General features: G+C 42.3%; 2 protein-coding genes across 2 annotated transcripts; both read left to right on the top strand.

The window, feature by feature from the left end:
- Positions 1–503: 503 nt before the first annotated feature.
- VTP21DRAFT_1090 (uncharacterized protein) lies at positions 504–2,150 on the top strand (the record flags this gene model as incomplete). The annotated part of the gene is made up of 2 exons (XM_069390286.1): positions 504–1,121; positions 1,206–2,150. The coding sequence occupies 2 exons, from the start codon at positions 504–506 to the stop codon at positions 2,148–2,150; spliced, it is 1,563 nt and encodes a 520-aa protein (XP_069251979.1).
- Positions 2,151–2,887: 737 nt separating this feature from the next.
- VTP21DRAFT_1091 (uncharacterized protein) lies at positions 2,888–3,426 on the top strand (the record flags this gene model as incomplete). Its single annotated transcript, XM_069390297.1, has 3 exons — positions 2,888–2,938; positions 2,999–3,245; positions 3,323–3,426. 3 exons carry the CDS (start codon positions 2,888–2,890, stop codon positions 3,424–3,426), a joined length of 402 nt encoding a protein of 133 aa, XP_069251980.1.
- Between the last annotated feature and the right edge of the window lie 55 nt (positions 3,427–3,481).

The following is a 3,481-nucleotide window of genomic DNA, read 5'->3' on the forward strand; positions in this document are numbered from 1 at the left end:
GAACCGCTCCCATTTGAAAACGAGAGCGTTGACTTTGTGTTCGTGAGGTGTGTTGGACTCGGTGTGTATCAGAGCGAGTGGCCGAAACTCATTGAGGAGATAGCGAGAGTACTTCAGCCGGGGAGATATTTAGAGGTTGTAGAATTGAGTAATGTAAACTAATTGTATGTCGAATAATTTAGATTAGCCTTCACTAGTTCGGCCAATGCCCTTTAGGCATCGTGCCCAAGTCGCATTCGCTGGATGGTATCGGCTCTTTCGGAGCCCAAATCGTGCTTTATTCGTAATAAAATATAGAAAAATTCGAAAAATAACTAGACAAAATGAAATTGGAATTGAATGTCTTTAAACTGATTTTGATGTAAACTAAAACAGTGTATGGAAAAGTAAACATATAAATTGAGTTGCTCCTCTTTATCCTTCTCCTCAGCTTTTTCGAAGCCTCCGAATCGTGCGCTAAGAACAAGTTCACAAAACCCACACCTCTTCAAAAATCGAAAAATATGAGCAATGAGCGTGCCATGGAAGGAATCCTCGAGAGAATCGAGCAATTGGAACTGTATTTCGGTAGACAACGAAACGAACGAGATAACAGAAGACCCCAACTACAAGATGACGGGGATGACGGGGAATTCCACTCTGATCCAGAAACGGAAGAGGAATCAGAAGAAGAAGAGGAAGAAAAGTTGGTCGCCGCCATAAAAGCGCGCGAGGCTGGAGCATACGACTTACGAGAAAACCTTAAGCAACTATTCCCAGAAGATTCCATACTCTCATTACTCTCGGGGAAATCAGCAAGACGATTTTACCGAAGATATCCACTACCGAGAGGAGGGTACCTACAAAGTCCCCAATTGGAAAGCTTCTTGCAACATCGTACCTCAAAGCCCACACAGCTGCTCGACGTATACCTCGCAGAAATCCAAAAAGATATCCTTGGACTTGCAAGACTCCTCCTATTACTCCTCAACAAACTCGGTTCAGAACAAGGGAGAATCACGCAAAAAGGACTTGAGGTCACCCTCGAGGATACCATACAACTCATCCTTCACACTGCGGTAAAGATCAAAGTGGAGCGGCGATCAAGAATTGCGAAAGAGGCCAAACTCCCCCAAGGAATGGTACGAGACGCAAAATTCGTACAATCAAAATCAAAAAGATATCTTTTTGGAGGAGTTTATCGGAGAGGTCATGGAACTTGAAAGAGCAGCAGCATTGTTCAACCAAGCACACAGAACACGACCTCAGAGCAAGCCCAGCTACTACAGCAGACGACGGTACAGCAATGGAAGACAGGGAAAAGGACAATGAGGGACAAATGTCCCCAAGTCCCAGCGGTACGACAACACGCCCAGCACCAACTACAACAACCTGCCGAGCAACCCAAAAAACACAAGCTCGAGTCAGAACAACAGGTTCCCCGGGAATTAAAGGCGAGAATCCCTCCGGGTGGACGAACACAGCACTTTGCCAAGGAATGGGAAAAGCGAATAGGCAAGAGCTGGAGCACGAAAACAATACGGGAGGGGGTAAGGATACATTTCGAAAGAATGCCACCCCAAGAACAAGTAAAGCCATTTCATCTCTCCCACGACGACTTACAGGCCCTAGACGAAGCAGTGGAAAGGTTCATAAAAGACGACACGGTAGAGATAGCGCAACCAGATGCAGAAGGATATCTATCGAACCTGTTCCCGAAAAGAGAGAAGACCAAGATCAGACCGTTACTCGACCTGAGAAGGATAAACCAATACATACAGTACCAGCACTTCAAGATGGAGGGCCTACCAACAATACGGGACTTGGTACTACCGGGAGATTATTTGATCAAGGTCGATCTGAGCGACGCCTATCTTACGATACCGATACATCAGAAGAGCCCGAAATTCCTCTCGTTCAGACATCGCGGAGAGACATATTCATTCAAAGCAATGCCATTCGGTCTAGCGTCAGCACCGAGGATATTCTCAAAATTGATGAAAGACGCACTAGAGCCACTGAGGAAACAAGGAATGCGTCTGACGTTCTATCTCGACGATATCTGCTTGATGCACCAATCAGAACAGAAGGCAAGAGAACAAGCAAAAGTTCTGGTGGAACACCTGGAAACACTGGGATTCCTGATCAAATTAAGATTTATCACACAATAGCCAGGTTATAAATACGTGTAACGATAATTCTTTTTGACCTCCAAGAATGTAGTACGTTCGAATATTCAATAGACAATAAACCTAATAAAGAGTTTAGTTTAGAATAGCCATAATTTACTTAGTTTCACGCAGCGACTTGATTATGGTTAATGCACAAGAACCCCCTCTCCCCTAAAGGAGTTGCGCCTGAGTGAAATGAAATAAGAACAGTAGCAATATGCTTCTACTTTTAAGATTAATCATTTGGAGCTGTTAACACGCAATTTCACGCTGATTTATCGTCGCATTAGCTACATATTTTTCCTTCTGATTCAATTAATTTATCTAAATGTACAAGGATGATTTTTGCGATGTCTGATGCAGAAGTTGCACTCAACTGTGCTTCCATCTTCTTTGCTCTTTTCATGATGAGTATCGTAATATGGTTACGAATTGTACGACCAAGAGTTTCGAACAACATTACTTTCACTCTCAGCTTTTGGATTGGGATGGCCGATGCTTTTTATCGAGGTTCATATTTAATGTACATGGCATATGATTTTAACGATGCTATTCTCCCTTCGAACAACTGGCTTTGTCGAATACTGCTTTGGACGATCTATTTCTTTCCAACCTGGTTTTCACTGCTCACTGTGAGCATTGCCTTCGATCTACAAATTACTTATTTACATGGAAAAAATAACATAGAGCGGTTTCAAGTGTGGTATCTTCCTGTCTCTTCAATAGTGGCTTTTATTATGTCGACACCACAACTATTCTATGGAAGTGTATGGTGGAATACAGAATATGTATGTAATTATACCTTTTTATCAAATCGGACTAATGACGGAAATCTATATTTTAATTAGAAATATATTAGCACAGATTGGCCTGATATCGTTGACCTTTCTATTGTCGTTATTCGCAGTACTATAATAATTATCAGCATATTCTACTCTGTCGTTGTTATTGTTGTCGCGCTCTTCCGAGTTCTACGTCAACTGCATGATTTAAATATGAAAAAGTATGTTATAAGTGAAGAGCGTCGTATTAAAGAGCGCAGAATTGTGCTCTCAGTATTACGAAATCTCGGTTATCCATTGGTCCTCATTATTTGTATGCCGGCCGAAAGTATTATGGGCATTTTGTTTGCAACCCATACTAGATATACACCTTTTGGCGATGCCACCAAGGTGGCAAAAAATATCACATCTGGGATGCTAGGAATTCTCAGTTTCATTGTTTTTCTATTCAATCCAACCTTTTCCAATTCGCTCTTCAAAAGCAGCTTCTTTAGGAAATGGATGACCTTCCAGTCGATTTCTCGGAGCATATCACACGCATCCACCGCT

Source organism: Calcarisporiella thermophila (genome assembly GCF_041956535.1).
Source record: "Calcarisporiella thermophila strain CBS 279.70 unplaced genomic scaffold VTP21scaffold_10, whole genome shotgun sequence".
Taxonomy (NCBI): Eukaryota; Fungi; Calcarisporiellomycota; class Calcarisporiellomycetes; order Calcarisporiellales; family Calcarisporiellaceae; genus Calcarisporiella; species Calcarisporiella thermophila.